General features: G+C 29.6%; 1 protein-coding gene across 2 annotated transcripts in view; it reads left to right on the top strand.

Annotated features, from left to right (window-relative positions):
• The window catches only part of Vmat (Vesicular monoamine transporter), a 56,905-nt gene that overhangs the window by 36,206 nt on the left and 2,734 nt on the right, over positions 1-17,965 (top strand). For both annotated transcript variants that reach the window (XM_065513625.1, XM_065513624.1), the window contains exons 3-4: positions 16,638-16,808; positions 16,912-17,050. In XM_065513625.1, coding sequence (XP_065369697.1) covers positions 16,638-16,808; positions 16,912-17,050 — 310 coding nt within the window. The remainder of the gene's footprint in view (positions 1-16,637; positions 16,809-16,911; positions 17,051-17,965) is intronic.

The raw sequence follows: 17,965 nt of genomic DNA, 5'->3' as shown, positions 1-17,965 counted from the left end.
AATCAGATTTCAGCAGCTTTAATATATAGGATCCTTTTGCTCCCTTAGCCTTGGATATTTGGCTTTGGTGTCGATGCAGATGGTTGGTCGGGCTTCACGTATGATCTCTTACGCTTCAGATAATCGTAATGGATCCGTTTTTCATGGCAATTAATCTATTTTATACCGTTCAAGCACAAAATCGACATGTCTTTGTTTCTCGGCTTCAATTCGTATGGTACCCAATTTCCCTACTTTTGGATGATTCCTGCTTCTCGCAAATGTTTTAAATTGCTGCCTGAGTTTTACAACAATCTTTATGAAGTAATACCTCCAATTCTTAGTCTTCATACTTTCTTGGCTGGCCTATCATGTCCAAATACACTTCTGAACCGACAACACGTTCACCATAAGCTTTGGAGAGCAATCGATGTGCTTTAGCGGCACTTTTTTCAAATTAAAGAAGTAAAGCAAAACTTCCCGCATATGACGCTATGTTGGTAAAAAATTCGTCATTTTCGAAGCAAAAAAAATTTTAAAAGATACGATAAGAAAACCGTGTACACAAGATACTCCATCTATTGTAAATCTCGCATTTTTTTATTATAAATAAATTTAGTTCTTTAACAAAATTTTGTTTAAAAAATTAGAAAAAAAATATTTTCTCGAAAATGTTACTATTATTATACCCTTCGCCATGAGTGGCAAGGGTATATATAAGTTTGTCATTCCGTTTGTAATTTCTACATTTTTTCCTTCGCGACCCTACAAAGTATATATATTCTGGATCGTTATAGATATGTATGTTGAAATCAACTTTCCGTAGCCCCCAAATAACTTACAAACATGATTGATACATCAATATATCGGGAATTCTTCCGGCTCGATTCCTATTTAAAATCGAGAAAATCGGCCCACAAATAGCTGAGATATGAAAAAAACCAGGACAACCTCGATTTTTGGCCTATTTTTGATCTATATCTGGATTACTGAGTCATTAATATAGACAATATGGATATCTAATGATAGTTATTTCAAAGTCCATTGATAGTTATTTCAAAGTCCATTATATATATAAGGCTATAGTAATTTGGACCTACAATGGGTCAAAATCGGGAAAAATATTTTTTAACCCGAATTTTTTTTATCAAGAAAATTTTTTTTTATTTTAAATGTTTTCTCACTAATAAATTAAAAAAAAAATTTAAATTATAAAAATAATTAAAAAAAAAACTATTTCAAAAATTTTTTTTTACAAATTTTGAAAAAAAAAATTAAATTTTCAAAAAAAAGAAAAATTTCATTTTGGTGAAGGGTATATAAGATTCGGTACAGCCGAATCTAGTTCTCTTACTTGTTTTTTTACTAAAAGTGCTTTAAAAATACATTAAATGTTTTAAAAAACTTCCAACAAATTTTTTTGTATACCCTGCATCATGAATGCCAAAGGTTGTCATAAGTTTGTCATTCCGTTTGTAATTTTTACATTTTCCATCTGTCTGTTGAAATCAACTTTCCGAAGCCCTCAAATATGTAACTTTCACACATGATTAATGCATCAATATATCCGCTATATTCCCACTTAGTTTACTGTTTAAAATCGAGAAAATCAGCATACAATTGACTGAGATATAAGCCAAAAACCGCAGCTACATGAATGTTTCACCCAAACATTTTTTCAACAGAAATTTGCTTCCAACTATTTCTTCACTAACAAATTTGTTTGTCACCAAATTTTTTTTTTTATATTTTTGTCTTTAAGTTTACTTTGGTGAAGGCTATATAAGATTCTTGTTTTCACTAAAAATCATAACACAAAATATAGTTAAAGAAAAATTTCCAGCAAAAGCAATTTTTGACTTAAAAAATTAGTTTTTATTAAAATTAATTTTCGATAATAAATTAAAATTTTCAGAAGAAAATAGTTTTTCACCCAAAAAATTAGTTCACTAAAAAATATTGTCATCAAAAAATTATCAAATTAAGTAGGAATACAATTCTTTGTTCTTTTTATGTATTCAATATTGTTTAAAATTGTTGTAGACCTTTTAATCTTCAAACTTATCAATAAATATAACTTCTGCTACAGTTTTAGTAGCGTTAAGCTATTGACGTAAAACTATTACGTTTTTAGTTTGTGTATAATAATACGCAATAATTTGCGTGTAATTTAAAAAGTTCACGTGTGTGTAGCAATAAATAATAAATAACCAATAAATAACCAATACTCCATAAATATTTAATACATGTGAGTTTTTATATATGACAGACTTCAATATTTATTTTAAATAAAAGAAAAATATATCAACAACCTTTATCAAGGTGAAATATGTATGTTTACACCTATTTTACACACAAAAGTTGTAATATTTCAAATTTATATAAAGCAATCAAGCTGCAAATAAATGAATGTAGAAATTTCTATGCAGAAAATATTTATATTGATTGATATATAAATAAACTGCGTATAATTAATATTTAATTGCTAACAATTAAATAACACTCATACGCAACATATGCTAAAAACAATTATATTAAATATTAATCATACGCCACATATGATAAAAGCTTTTAGATGGAAAATTAAATAACAATCATACGCCACATGTAACCATGGTTTAAACCATGAAAAATTAACATTTATTTTACAAAACGTATGAAATTCGATATAAAGGATTCATCTAAATTTTTTATTTTTCTAAATTACACAAATTTACTTGTTTATGTAAAAATAATGAAGAATTCAGTTCGAAAATTTTAAAAATTTTTAAATTAATTTTTCGTTTGATATTCCTTAGTAAAGAGAATTTAACTTAATAACGAAAAACTTAAACAAGAGTGTCTTGTTAACCGGGAAATTGAAAATTTGTCTTAAAAAATTCTGTTTTTAAAATAAAATAAAACAACTTTAGGTTGTTTTAATTCATATTTTTTAACAAACTTAACTTCTTAATAAAATTAAGAAAAATTAGGCTTATTATGCCATTCTTGCAAGAACAAAAAAGCCTTGTTAATCTAGAAAATTAAAAATTTGTCTTAAAACTTCAGCAAAAATAGTTTATCCCAGTATTTTTAAAACAAAATAAAACAATTTCAGTTTTTTCCAATTAATTTTTATTCACGAACTTACTTTCTTAATAAAAACAACATTACAAATTAGGCTTTTTGTAGTTTAAACCTTTTAAACTCCCTGTGGCAACAATTCACTTTTCAAACCACGTTCCTTCTCATATTGCTCACGATATTTCCTAATTAGACCCTCTATATAACAATTAATTTGCTTGGAAATCATAAACAAAGCAAATAATTGTGAATTACCATAAAACATAAACAGTAATTTGTAAAAATTCGATAAAGTAACCACCAAATAATACTTCAATTCCGGTGGCCGTTCAGTTATAAGCTTAAAAAAGTAAATCGAATGCCAAGCCGAAAAAATCATTGCCATCACACAAACCACCAGAAATGCACAACTCAAATAATAAAGACGCCGATAAACACTCGACACATTGATGCCCATCAACACTAATTCATCTAATAATTTCATGTAGCGATTTAAAGATGCCACATGATGATGATTACCCAACAGCGGTGGTACAAATACCAGAAACGTTATAGTAATGTCCAGCAAACGTAAATTCAAATTACCAAATGCCGTCAGCGATGAATGACCAATCATGGGCTGCGAATAGTCGTACCAATTCTCCAGCAATGAGGTAATATTTACATAAGCGTAAATGGTTAGATGTAAAATTGTTATTATTAAGAGTTTCCAGGATATACGAAATTCATTTGTGGCATCATTGTAATGATATGGAAATAAGCCAGTCAAACGAAATAAACGTAAAGATAAACCAAAGGATTCCACCAAATTCCGGGGATTTGCAAAGAAACTCATGTCTGTGGTGTAGGATTAAGAGATGATGACTGAGTTTATGGTTAAATAAATTCATTCAAATAAAAATACATCAATTTTAATTATTTTTAAAACATATTGATTTTGTATACCTGGGGGATACAAAATATATTAGAAAATTAGTTTAGTTTACTATTAATAACTCTAATCAGATTATCTATCACCAACACTTTTACCTGGCACATTGGGTAGTTTTTTAAAATAAAACTCATGCAAATATATTGTCGTTTTTCCTAAAGCAATATTTTTTAAGGTTTTTTTTAATTTCAAATTTTGCCTCAGCTGAAAAGACTGCCTTTAGTGCCTTTAGTTATAAATACAGAAATACTTTTATTTTGAACTGTTTGAAGTCTAACAAGTAAGAGTGAAACAAAATTTGAAGAAAACTAGTAAGAGAGCTATATTCGGCTGTGCCGAATCTTATATACCCTTCACCAAATTATACTTTAAAATAAAAATTTTAAATATTTTTAGGTAACCAAAATTTAAATTTTTTTTCCAGGTGTTTTTTCGAAATTGTTTTTTTTTTAATTTTAAAAAAATTTAAAAAACATTTTTTTTTTAATATTTAGTAAAAAAAAATTTTTGGTGAAAAAAAAATCGGGTTAAACAATGATTTTTTCTGATTTTGACCCATTGTAAGTCCAATGGCCTTACTATGGTCTTATATACGTCGTTGCAAAGCTCTTTGAAATATCTATCATTATATATCCATATTGTCTATATTAATGACTTAGTAATCCAGATATAGGTAAAAAATAGGTCAAAAATTATATCTCAGCCATTTGTGGACCGATTTTGCTGATTTTAAATAGGAAACTTCTCGAAAGCATGTCTGACAGAATTATTATAGATTTGGATCCCGAAGATATTTGGGGTCGTCAGAAAATTTATTTCAACAAACAGACGTACAGACAGACGGACATGGCTTTATCGACTCTGCTATCTATAAGGATCCAGAATATATTAAATGTGTTCTTTCGGTTTCGATGTGCGAGAGATGGTTTGTTCGATTCAGAAGTGATAATTTTGATACGGAAGACAAAGATCGCCCAGGCAAGTCAAAAAAGTATGAACACCAAGAATTTGAGGGAGCATTGGGAGCTAATCAAACAGCAATTTCAAAACGTCTGCGAGCAGCAGAATTCATACAAAAACACAGAAATTGAGTACCATACGAATTGAAGCCTAGAGACCTTGAAAGACAATTTTTTCACGTCCGAAATCATGCTTGAACGCTATAAAAGAAAATAATGTTTGCACCAAATCATTACTTGCGATGAAAAATGGATTTATAAGAGATCTTATGTGAATCCCGGTCAACCTGCTGAATCGACACCTAAGCCAAATATCCATGGCGTTAAGGTAATTCTCTGTATTGGGTGGGAGCAAAAGGCTCCTATCTATTATGAGTTGCTGAAATCTGGCCACACCATCACAAAGTACCTGTACCGAACCCAACTGATTCGTTTGAAGCGAGCATTGGCCGAAAAAAGCCCATAATATGCGGCCAGACATGAAACCGTAATATTCCATCACGGCAACGCTCGACCATATTAAGCAATAGCTGTTAAAAACTATTTAGAATGAAGTGGTTAGGAAGTTTAACCTCACCCAATCTATAGTACAGACCTTGCTCCCTTTCGATCGATGCAGAACGCTGTCTCTGTGATACGCTTCACTTCAGAACAGAGTATCCGAAATTGGTTTGATTCGTTATTGGCCTCAAAAGACCTAGCAGTTCTTTTGGCTAGCAATCCATATGTTACCAGAAAGATGGGAAGGGGTTATAGCTAACAATGGCCAATACTTTGAATAAATTTATATTGTGCAAAGAAGGTATCAAAATAAAAGCTAAAATTTGGAAAAAAAAATCCCGAATTTTCAATTTTATTACTGTAAGGTTGGAAAAAATACAATTTTGTTTTGATACCTAACAAAATTTTAATATTTCATCCCTGGTTCAAGATAAAAGTAAACAAAATTAAGCATAAACATGTTCTAAAATTAAAAAAATACAGTTTTCGGGAAATTAATAGAATATTTGAAATGTTTATTTGTGATTGGGCTTGGTTTGTCACTCCGTTTCTAATTTCCACAATACAATTTTCCGACCCTATAAAGTATATACATATATTCTGGATCCTTATAGATAGCTGAGTCGATTAAGCCATGCCCGTCTGTCTGTCTGTTGAAATCAACTTTCAATTTCAATTGAAATTAACTTACATAAACGATTCATACATCAATATCTCCGGAATTCTTCCAGCTCGGTTGCTGTTAAAATCAAGATAATCGGTCCACAAATCTAGAAAAAAACAGAACAACCTCGACTGTTGACCTATTTTTTACCTATATCTGGATTACTAAGTCATTAATATACACAATATGGATATCTGATGATAGATATTTCAAAGACCTTTGCAACGAGGTATATAAGACCATAATAAAATCGGAAAAAATATTTTTTAACCCGAATTTTTTTTTTCACCAATAGTTTTTTTTCGTTAAATATTTATAAAAAAACTGAAAAAAAAAATTAACCAAAAAAATTTTTTTTAAAATGAAAAAAAAAAATTAAAAAATTTTAAAAAACAATTCGAAAAATTTTATTTTCCGAAAAATTAAAAAAACAACGTTGGAAAAAAATAACTTTTGTTTACCTAAAAATATTTAAAATTTTTATTTTGAATTATAATTTGGTGAAGGATATATAAGATTCGGCACAGCCGAATATAGCTCTCTTACTTGTTTTTAAACAATTTAATTAAAGACACCAAAATTATAATTGAAAAAAAGTTAATATTTATTTTAATAAATTATTCAAGTTATTACTTAAATTACATAGGTTTTTCATCCTCATAATTTCACAAATTATTCAAGTTCTTACATAAATTACCACTTCCTTAGATCTTTCTTCCTCATAACATCTTTCTGAATCATCTGCCTTTCATAATCCTGCTGATATTGCATTAGCAATTCATTCATAAAACAATTCAATTGTTTTGATAGCAAATAAATCGCAAACAATTGTATATTGCCATAAAACATAAATAGCACTTTATAAAAATTAGACAAAAATACCATTAAATAATATTTCCAAGCGGGCGGATGATGGGTTATCATTTCGTAAAAGTAAATTGAATGCCAGGCGGTAAACAGCAAACTAACAATTATGGTGATTGAAAGAAAAAGACACACTTGATAGACACGGCGGTAAATACATTTGACATCTACGCCCAAATACATTAATTGATCTATAATGTGGACATAAATGTTAAGAGATGAGACAAAATAACGACTACCGACCAGCAGGGGAGCCAATATAAAAAATGTTATTATTATGGCCAGTAGACGTAAAACCAAATTACCAAATGCTGTCAGCGATGAGTTACCAATCATGGGTTGAGCAAAATCCTTCCAATTCTCCATAAGTGAGGTTATATTCACATAGGCGTACATTATGACATGCAACAGGGTCAATGTAAATAATAAACGAGAAATTTTAAATGTATTTTGCTGGGCTTCAAAGTAAAATGGAAATAAACCGGATAGACTTAATAATAAAACAACAAAACCAAAGGCTTCTGGTAAATTTTGAGGATTAACAAATAAACCCATGTTGTTGATAGGCTAAACAAATTACTACTAAATTTGAAAAAAAAAATAAAATTTTAAAATACAAAATTAAATTAAACTTAAGGGATTAATTTGTTAATAAATCCCCTAGTGAAAATATTTAATTAGTTGCTTATATTCTACATAATTCACTAAAATTATGACTCAATTCACTGAGGCCATCATCGTTTATATAGTTACTTTTGTTTAAACCCTTTTTCGGCAAAGTGGGCATAAAGATATGCAACTGTTTCTTGGAATCATGAAAACTTTGGCCGCTGCCTTGCATGGGATTCTCATGCAAACGTTTCTGCAAAGTGGAATTGGTTAAATCTGCCACTGTATCCAAACGTCTGCGAGCAGACAACGAGGTTTTACTTTCATTCCCCGGTTTAGATTTTGTATAATGGGGTTTGGGTACATTTAAACATCTGGGATTTTCGGCACTTTTATACAAACGAGCTGAGGCCAAAGTGCCAGCCAGCCTACGTGTGGTAGTGGGGCTGTTGGACAAGGCACACAGATCTATATTCTTAGCTGGTCTATTCAAACGTATGGGCTGTCCCTCCTTGTTAAATATAATGGTTATATGTTTAACTGCCTCTGAAGATTTAAGATTTCTTTGGCTCTGGGTCTGGTTATTAGCTGTGGCCGCACGTTGATTGCTTTTGGTTTTCTGATGCTTAGTTCTCTGTGGATTTTGTCCTTTAGCATTATATCTCTTGATGGCATCTTGCCTTAGTTTGGAGGTTTTGCTTAATTTTACCTCCATTTCCTTAAGTTCATGTAGATTTTTCAAGAACTCCTCTTTACCCGCCAAATCCAGCCAATGTAAAACTCTTTCTGCTAAAAGTTCATCGGCTGTTTCGCCAAACTGCTGCTGGTGTTGCAAAGAGTTTTTCCTGGTGTGTAATAATGAAATATCTGAAGGTCTTCTGCTGTTATCTTTGGTGGAAAAGTTATGGTAACTATCATAACTTTGATATTTACGATTGAATAGTGATGATCTTCTGCGTAATTTCAATAATTTTGATTTTTTTCCTGCCACAAATTTAGAAGGTTCATGTAATTTAACTTTGGCAGAGCCTATTAAGAAATTATCCTGTTCATTATAATGGAAATCATCCAAATCATTAAAATCATTTAGCTCCAAGGAAATTGAACGTTTTAACGTATCTGTAATACATTAAAAGATTATACAATAAAAACTTATGAAAACAACAGCCAACAAACCTTTACGCTTTTCCTGCACAGGATTTATGGCTGAATTTAATCTTTCCAAAGGCCTTTTGGTATCATAATCCAATAGAAAATGTCGCTGTAGGCCACGTCTTAGCTCAGAGCCCTCCAGCCATACAGTGCGCACAAATAGCGGACGACTGGCTGATTCCCAAATAGTAGGATTTTTCATAATACTTGTCACTTACATTAATAAAACTTTTAATGTTAATTTAATCACTTAAATCACTTTTTTTGTACAATACGATTCCCCATCAACACATCATTTTCTGTTAGCCGTAAATTACTGTGATGTGGCAACTAGCATTTCCTGTTTTCTAATGTTTCAAATATTAACTATTTTAGTTTTACTTAATAGCAAACAACGGCTCTTGTTCTCTTGGCGACCAAAATTAATCAATCCCCAAAGAAAACTACAGCAAAAAAAAAAAACAAATCAAATAAAGTTTTGTTAGTTGCGGCTAAAAGTGTCTTTGACACGCGAAATTTTGTCTTTGCATTTATTGTGTATTTATTTATTTATTCTTGGAAAAAGTTTTTTGCCAGCACGTGGTTCAAGCCACATAAAACAGACTTGTAATTTTCATTGCAGTTTTCCAAGATTTTAATGGAATTTCTTTTCTATTCTTTAGTAGTTTTTAATGATGAACCTAATAAAACTAATTTTAACGATTTAGCTGGAAATGAAACGATTTAAATGGTAAATAAAGTTGTATAAAAACGCTATCAATTTAAAATTGTTTATAAATGTGTATCGTTAAATAAGCAAATGTTTAATTTAGTGAAATGAAATTGGTTTAATTTAATAATGTTAATAACAAGCTGTTATTAACATTGTTTAGAAGTATGATAACATTAATCATTGTGGAAATAGAACATTCTAGTATTTACGTTAGATTATTCATGAGACTTCTAGAAGATGTTGCTGTGTATATAAATAATAAGAGGGAGTTGTGAGGATGGCAATGTATCGTAGTCACAGTCGTAGGCGCGGTAATAGTTAACATCACATTACCAGTGTGTTTTTAAAGTGTGTGTGTAGATTTTAATAAATAAATAAAGAGTTGTTACAAATTTTTCAACTACTGGTCCCTTTTAATTACAATTAAAATAATCCGATATATTGAAAGGAAATAAACCACCGTTTTTAAAAGGTAAAAACGTAACCATATCTTATTTAAAGAGTGGACAAATCTGAGGTTATGATGATTGAGCTATATCCTTTGCTTTTTATTTAGTATAAACTTGGGATTATAACCACGGAACGCTTTGGATGCACAGAACGTTGCCAATTTGCTTTTTGAAAAACTAAACGAAAACATGAGACCAATTTTGAATTATGGGGTCATGTAAACAAACTATTGATTATCTTAGTGATATTTGGTTTCTTTGATTTAACAATTATGCACTATGTTTTCTGTGTGGCCATTTGAAATACCGGATTTACTTGAACAAACTTATGCTCTGAAAGATGAAATTCGCAGATGCATTGAAAAAATATTGTGAATATAGCGAACGTCTGCCGTCATTTATAGGAGGATATTTGACCGATATCATATTCCATAGAATAAATAAGTACACTCATTTCTACTTTAAATTGGTATCAATAAAACTAAATTTGTCGAGATATGTCAATTTACTTCCTAACCTCAAATTTGCAACCCCTTACATAAAATCAATTTTTAACCAAATTGTTGTTTACCAAAACTGATCTAGATGTCAACAGATCTATTCTAAATTTAAATCGTAGTTTAAATCATTAAAACAAATCAAAATTTTTTCGGCAAAAAACTTTTTTCACCAAAACAATTTCTCCACAAAAAATCAGATTTTTTCAAAAAATAATATATTTAAAAAAAATGTTTTTAAACAAAAAACCATTATTTCACAAGAAAATTATTTTTAACGTTTTTATTAAAAAACAACTTTTTCACACAAAAGAACGTGTATAAAATAAAACGTTTTTTCATAAAAAAAAAATACGTTTTTAATCAAAAACAATATTCGACTGTGCCGAATCTTATATACCCTTCAACAAATTACACAGTACAACACATGATTTTGGGACTCAATTCTGACAATTGCACGTGAAAGTAGCCCCAAAAATAAGAACTTCTGCATCATTACTTTTGTCAAGTTGGCTGCCGTATTAATTTAATGGCCATACGAATTTTTTTTCCTCAAGGTGGATTTTTATCACTTTTTCTATATTTTAGCACGGTTATATCTCGTATACCGTACGGAATATCTCTTTTGTGGATGAACCAAAGTTGTAGATATTGAATAGTAAAAAAAAAGTACGGAACATACCTACCCGAAAAAGATGCATCCAGTGCCTTAAAAATCGCCAAAATGCCCATTTTTTTAATTTTTTAACCAATTTTTCACCTTTTTTGCTCAATAACTGGATTACAAATCCAATTATGGACTGATCACCATGAAATTAGGTCGTGTGATTTGTGTCTATATAAAAGTTATTTATCATGAATTTTGTATGTATACCATAATTTTTTGCAGATTTATGCACTTTAAAGTGATTTTGGGAAGCGTGTCTTATATGTGAGCTATGACTAATTATGGACGGATCATAAACAAATTCGGTACATATAATTTGTTCGGCCCAAGGACGAAAACTGTTGAAATTAACTGAAATCGGTTCATTATTTCACCTAGCCCCCATACAAATGTCCTTCCGAAATTGGACTTTATCGGTCATAAATGAGTAATTTATATATGTATATACACAAATTTCGCTCCAAATAAGTTTTATATATACAAAATTCATGTCAAAAAATTTTATTATGATCGGTCCATAATTATTCATAGCTCCCATATAAGACCAGCTTCCGAAAATCACTTTAAAGTGAATAAATCTGTTAAAAATGATGGTATACATACAAAATTCATGATAAATAACTTTTATATAGACACAAATCACACGACCTAATTTCATGGTGATCAGTCCATAATTGCATTTGTAATCCAGCTATTGAGCAAAAAAGGTGAAAAATTGGTAAAAAATTTAAAAAAATGGGCATTTTTGCGATTTTTAAGGCACTGGATGCACCTTTTTCGTGTAGGTATGTTCCGTACTTTTTTTCTACTATTCAATATCTACAACTTTGCTTCAGCCACAAAAGAGATATTCCGTACGGTATACGAGATATAACCGTGCTAAAATATAGAAAAAGTGATAAAAATCCACCTTGAGGAAAAAAAATTCGTATGGCCATTAAATTAATACGGCAGCCAACTTGACAAAACTAATGATGCAGAAGTTCTTATTTTTGGGGCTACTTTCACGTGCAATTGTCAGAATTGAGTCCCAAAGCAATGAACTGAAAAATGTTGTACTGTGTTATACTTCAAAATAAAAATTTTAAATATTTTTTGGTAAACAAAATTAATTTATTTTTCCAAAATTGTTTTTTCAATTTTTGAAAAAAAATTTCGAATTGGTTTTTTAAAATTTTCTTAATTTAAAATTTTTTTTTTTAAATTTTAAAAATTTTTTTTTGTTTTTTATATTTTTTTTAATATTTAACGAAAAAAAAACTTTTGGTTAAAAAAAAAATCCGGGACCATTGTAGGTCCAACTTCTTTGCTAAGGTCTTTGGAATATAAATCATTAGATATCCTATCGTCTATATTAATGACTTAGTAATCCAGATATAGGTAAAAAATAGGTCAAAAATAGAGGTTGTCATGGTTTTTCCCTTATATCTCAGCCATTTGTGAACCGATTTCTCGATTTTAAATAGCAACCGAGCCGGAAGAATTGCGAAGATATTGATGTATGAACAGTGTTATTTGGGGCATTCGGAAAGTTGATTTCAACAAACATACAGACGGACATGGCTTAATCGACTCCGCTATCTATAAGGATCCAGAATATATATACTTTATAGGGTCGGACAATTTTTTTGTGGAAATTATAAACGGAATGACAAACGATAAAACGATTCCTCCCACAAAATTTGATTTTTCAACGAAAAAAATTTATACATATTTCAATAAAAACCCGTTTTTTAAAACAAAAAAAATCTTTTTTCACTAAAAAAGATAGAATTTCAAAAAAAGTAGGATTTTTCACTAAAAACTTATATTTCAACAAATACCGTTCTTTAAACAAAAACAAGGATTCTCACAAAATATTTTTATATAACCGATTTCTATTCCAAAAAATCGGATTTATCACCAAGGTTAGCTACCGATTCGAAACGTTTTAAATGTAAGGGTAACGCTAATTTGTATTATTTCGGTTACGGTATTTTAAATATAAATGTATTTGCGAATATTTCGTTAACGGCATAACATAAACTTTCATGAAAGAACGTTTTTTTACAAAAATTTTTTTTTAATAAAAAAGTTTTTACCAAAACTAAAATCGTTTTATCTCAAAAAAAATATTTTCTACCAAAAAAATCTAATTTTTTTCACTAAAAAAATTATATTGAAGAAAAAACGTTTTTCAGAAACGATTTCTATCCAAAAAATCTGATTTTTCACCAAGGTTTCGAAACGTTTAAAAAGGTAACGGTAACGATAATTTGGATTATTTCGGAAGCGGTATTTGCTATTAATTCGGTAACGGTCTGCAAATGTTTGTATTTTTATAATTAAATATTAATTATAAAATAACGGTAACGGTATTTTTTAGATAACGGTATTTTCCATTATTTTGGTAATTGTTTTACACATCAAATATATTCCAAGAAAAAAAGCGTTTTCACTAAAATACCGTTCTTTTATCAAAAAACGTTCATTAACAGAAAAACGTTTTTTTTTTACTTAAAAAAAATTTTATACAAAAAAAGTTTTTCTCAATTTTATAATCATTTATTCAAATTAAAATCGTTTTATGACAAAAAAAAAATTTCTAACAAAAAATCCGATTTTTCATAAGACAACAATTTTTTTTTTTCAATAAAAAATATTTTTGTTTTCGCGTAAAAACATTCTTTGTGAAAAAAACCGTTTTCACACGAAGCGATTTCTTTCCAAAAACGCAAGGTTGGCTACCAATTCGTAACGATAATTTGGATTATTTGTAACGATAGCTTAGCAACAACGGTAGCCTTGTTTTTCATAAAAATTTTTTACAAAAAAAATGTTCACCAAAATAAAAGCATTTTTTCAATTTCAAATCAAATTTCTACAAATTCAAATATTTTTCGAGAAAACCCATTTTTTCACAAAAAAAAAACATTCTTTCATCAAAAACCCGTTTCTAACAAGAAAAAGCGTTTTTCACAAGTTTTTTTCAAAGATTCGTTATGTAATACGTTTCTAATGGTATGGGGGCAGTTTTTCTGTTGCTGGAGTTGTCCCATCGCTCTAAATTAATGAAATAATGGATGGATTTATCTATGGAGACATCTAGGAAAGAGTAATGCTTCCAAATGCTGTGGATAATATGCCTCTTCGATGAGTTATTCAGCACGATAACGACCCCAAGCACTCTTCACATGTTGTTAAATCGTGGTTAGCACAAGAAAGAGTTTCGGTAATGGAATGGCCACCACAATTACTAGATTTAAATCCCATTGAGAATATTTGGGAAATCGTTAATCAAAGAATCGACCCCGAAAATTGCACTAATTCAGATATTATGTTTCAAGGATTGGTAGATGCTTGGAACGCTATTCCTGCAAATTTTATTACCAATTTGATAGCTTCACTGCCTTGCCGATGTAAGGCCGTCATTGAAAATATAGGATTTGCCACGAAATATTAAGTTTTATAGACAGAAATGTTTTAAAAGCAATTAGTTGCATATGTTTTGACCAATGAAATATCAACCCTTACGTAGTTTTTTAATTTTTTTTCTTTTCAATGCAAACAATTCTGAATTAAATTTCATATTCTTATTTTTAAAGCATTAATTAAAATATTATAAGCAAATGAATATTTTTGTTTACATCTTAAACTAGTTTAAACCACTTTTGTAAAATTCTGTTTCTGGTTGCATATGTTTTGACCACCACTGTATATGTACAACTACATCTGTCATTTTGGACCGATTTGTCAGATTTCCAATATCCAGACTATTGCTTAAAAACAACTCAGTTAAAGGAATTTTATATTTCTATGGTTTTTATCACCAGGATTCAACATAGAAAATAATTCATTAAAAATTATTTAACTAATTTCCTACAAGTTTTCATTAATGTAGATATTATAGGTACAATAACTATACGTTTTATTTAGATATTCAAAAACGATTATTGAAATATTCAAAGGTTTACAACAGGAATTTTGCATGGAAAAAGTGGTGAATGAATATTATGGTGGTTAATAACATAGAGAAATCCACATAGAGTGGAAACTAGAAAAAAAACTCAAACCCAAAAATTTTTAACATAGTCACAGATGTGGTGTAAATTTTACACCTTATAATTTTTGCAAAAAATTTTACTTTAAAAAATATTTTTTCGTTAATATTTGCTTTTTAACAATAACATACAACAATTTTAATTTAAAAAAATTAAAAAAAGAAAGCAAAATGTTATTTGAAACTAAAATCCAGGCACTTTATTTCGCAAGTCTTTTTGATAAAACTTTAAAAAAATGAAGAGAGGGTGTAAAATTTAACACCACCTCATAAGTTAAAGGGCAAGTGTTGCTTTTGTTTTCAAAAGGACATAAGTTTTTGACAACTGAGTTAGGTCTATGACAGCAAAGTTTCCGATCTATGTGTACTTATCTATGACTAATAATTTCATTATATTTAAACTTGAAATATATAAAAACAAAACTTAAATTATAAATTTAAAAGCAAAACAAATATTAGCTAAAATATTTCTACAACAAACCCCACTAAAATACTTGTTGTTCTAAATACTTTATATATAACTGGTATAGATACCTTTGAAAAAAATTACCCTCCATTTAAATAATGGAAATAATTACTGCTTAGAGAATTACATAACTAACAGGCAGTCATAGAGACCCCATAAGGCAGACTGGCTGCCATTATAAACATTTATACATATAACGGCATATTTCCGACACGCAAGGATAAATGTCTAAATATGGCCACAATATTATGCCAAAGCAATTAACAAGTGTTTAGCACTTTATGGCCTAGAAGTACCAGCAACAAAACAAATTTTAAACTTTAGACTATAAAATTGAATTTACAACAACGTAAACATGATAAACTCCAACTATGAAGTATGTAAATATGAAAAAAACAAACAAAAACAAACCCTGCAACATGCAACATGTTGAACTGTTGTGAAAAAAACAGGGTAAATGCTTAACTACTTCAAACTAAATAGGAAAGTGTAAAATAATACTTATGGGAACTCAAAATTATGTTTAATAAAATCATGTTTTATTGAGCTTGATAAGCTTTCAATATAAAACAACATCTTAAAATTGTTATAGCAACTTTTTAAATATATTTAGAACAACTTAATAAAGCTAACATTTTAACCCCAACTGTAGTTACCTAAAACACCAACAGCTAGACAATGTTGTTAACATTTTTTTAGAGAAAAATATAAAAAGATCTGCTTTTCGTTAGTTAAACAAAAAGTAATTAAAATAGGAACAAATTTTTAAAAACATAACCTCAACAAGTTTCCTAATGCAATTTACTCTAGTTTAAATGGAAACAAACAAACGTTAGGCAGACAGAAGGACAGACGCACAAACCTGTTTTGCAATTATGTGTGACACTTGCTTAGGAACTCTCAATTTAACCATTTTTTTAAAAAAACCCAATTAAAGCACAACAAACTTAAGTACAAAAGTGGTTTTAGTCCACCTAATTGTTTGGCAAAATTATTTTGTTAAAGCTTTCAACAACTTAATTACTCAAACTCAAACTTTTATTCATTGAATTGTTTTTATTTTCTTTTTTACTTTTACATTGCAGTTCCTATTATACCTGAGTTCCTTTATGATATACGACATCCAGATGCACCCTTGGATAGTTTTCCACGTACCCCTTTAACCTTACACACACCGCCTCCACCCACCCAATGTCCCTGCCTTAAGGATGGTGAAGCCATACCCACTATGGAAGTTTCCACAATTAGTTCAGAGGGTAAGTTTAATAGACAATTAATGGAAATACAAAAAAAGTAGAGAGAGAGACAGAGAGAGTGAGAGCGAGACTGTTTTTAATGGATTTTTTTAATATAATTTAGAAAATGAAACATTTTATCGTGAAATGGAGGAGCGTCATCAGGAATTGGTGGGAGAAACTGTGGAAGTTGGTCTACTGTTTGCCTCCAAGGCATTTGTGCAACTATTGGTTAATCCAATTGTCGGGCCATTAACACACAGGTGAGAATAAAAGAAAATTTATAAGATTCATTTTATGTAAAGTTACACTGTGTGTAATTTTTTGAGTCATGGAAATATTACCATATACGGACACCACTATGTGATAAAAGACCAAAAAAATAAAGATCCGTGTCTCCCAGTTTTGCCCAAAGTCATGCAGATTTTTGTTTTATGGGCCCCCAAACATTAGGGACCTTAGTGTCATTTTTGTAAAAAAGTGATAATTTTCTCAGGCTCATATCTTGCAAACAGTTTGGAATTTTGATTTACTCTCTGAGGCAAAGTTGTAGCCCTTGTCATAAAGAACAAAAATCACAAAAAACAATTCGAAATAAATTTAGAAAAACATTTTTTAAAGCTGCCTAAAAGTATGCTTTAGTTTATAATAATGTAACAGTTTATTTCCCAAAACACTTAATTCCTTTAGTTTTTTTTACTAACTTATTTTGACCTATCTAAACGGTGTTAAGAATCATTCCTAGGAAGTTCATATGTTCTAGAAAGTTGTTTATTGTGATCTTGGGTACATTTTTGTAGTTGATTGTTTTGTTGAATTTTGAACGGTTTGCTACCTATGGACGTGATGAGGGTAAAAAAGGTAAAAAAAATCAATTTTTTTAAAGTTTTTTGCGATATTGATCTTGAAGATGAAGTTTTTTTGATTTTATATGTTCCCAAGTTTTGTTCTTTATGACAAGGGCAACAACTTTGCCTCAGAGAGTAAATCAAAATTCCGAAATGTTTGCAAGATATGAGCCTGAGAAAATTATCACTTTTTTGCAGAAATGATATCAAGGTCCCAAATCTTTGGGGGCCCATTAATCAAAAATTGCATGACTATGAGCAAAACTGGGAGACACGCGTCTTTTATCAAGTAATGGTGTCCGTATATGTTTATTTTTTTTTCGTATTGCA

The sequence above is a fragment of the Calliphora vicina genome, chromosome 5 (assembly GCF_958450345.1).
Source record: "Calliphora vicina chromosome 5, idCalVici1.1, whole genome shotgun sequence".
Taxonomy (NCBI): domain Eukaryota; kingdom Metazoa; phylum Arthropoda; class Insecta; order Diptera; family Calliphoridae; genus Calliphora; species Calliphora vicina.
This window is presented reverse-complemented; position numbering and strand designations above follow the sequence as displayed.